This window comes from Rattus rattus, chromosome 12 (assembly GCF_011064425.1).
Source record: "Rattus rattus isolate New Zealand chromosome 12, Rrattus_CSIRO_v1, whole genome shotgun sequence".
NCBI classification, from domain to species: Eukaryota; Metazoa; Chordata; class Mammalia; order Rodentia; family Muridae; genus Rattus; species Rattus rattus.
Window position 1 is genome coordinate 65,826,495 of NC_046165.1, and position 1,230 is coordinate 65,827,724.

General features: G+C 42.7%; 1 gene segment (V, D, J or C); it reads left to right on the forward strand.

Moving 5' to 3' along the window:
• Positions 1-213: 213 nt before the first annotated feature.
• On the forward strand, positions 214-893 carry LOC116913200. The segment is given in 2 exon segments: positions 214-301; positions 490-893. Coding segments are annotated over 2 exon segments (453 nt in total).
• The last annotated feature ends 337 nt before the right edge of the window (positions 894-1,230 follow it).

The window sequence follows — 1,230 nt, forward strand, 5'->3', positions numbered from 1 at the left end:
CTTTGATGGTTTCCAGTCAATTATAATAAGATCTGCAGGTCTTCAAGACAGTCTAACATTCTCCCATATCCATACAGGATGTTATGACAGGGCACAATTAAGCCTGCCCCATAACTGTCAACGACATTTCCTGTTGGGGTGTGCACTACACAGACCAGTAACTTTGCTTGTTCCTCTGAAGCACACGGTATAGGTTAAGATCTGGGTTGAGAGAGAACATAGAAAATTTCACTCAAGACAAGAGTTAACAAGATGCTGGTTCTAAGCCTTCTGGGAGCAGCTTTCAGCTCCATTTGCCTTGGTAAGGATGGTTCCCAGCATAGGGTCAGACCCTTATTCCTGAAGGTCACAGGGAGAGGAGGTTATTGTTCTCTGCTGAGGCTCAAAAGAGAGAGAGGTCATTGGAACTCTGGCTCATAAGCTACTTCATCCTTTAGACTCTCATTGTTATAGTTAAAGAGGCTGATATCTCTGTGTTTTCTCCATTAGCAACCAGCATGGCCCAGAAGGTAATGCAAACTCAGACTTCAATTTCTGTGATGGAGACGAAGACTGTGACAATGGACTGTGTGTATGAAACCCGGGAAAGTTCTTACTACTTATTCTGGTTCAAGCAAATGGCAAGTGGGGAAATGGTTTTCCTTATTTGTCAGGATTCTTACAACAAGGAAAATGCAACAGAGGGTCGTTATTCTCTGAACTTCCAGAAGTCAGAAAGCTCCATTGGACTCATCATCAGAGCCACGCAGATTGAGGACTCAGCAGTATATTTCTGTGCTATGAGTGAGGGCACGGTGGCAGAGGCATCTAAAAGAGCCCCACAAAAACCTCAACCAGAGACAAAGGTTCTGAGAATATACTCCACAGACAGGAAGAGGCAAGGGCTGTGGTAGCACGGGAAGGGGTCTGACAATAAAGCGTAGTACAATTCATGTGAGATGTCCATTTTAAATCAGTTACCTGAGGTATACATGTTCAGGGCTAGCACAGGTTGGCACTAAGTCCTTTGCATATATCATGGCTTCCACTTGAGTGTTTTTGCCCACACTGATCCCATCCTGAGTGTTCAAGCAAGTGGGTTTCTGATTCTGGTGCCTTCCCTTGAATTCTTTTCTTTCTCTTGGTTCGTCTTGTTCAACTTTGATGTGATAGACTTTATTTTATCATTATGATATATATTTTTTTATGTTTTGTCCTTGTTTCTTAGAAGCCTATTATTTTCTAATGAGA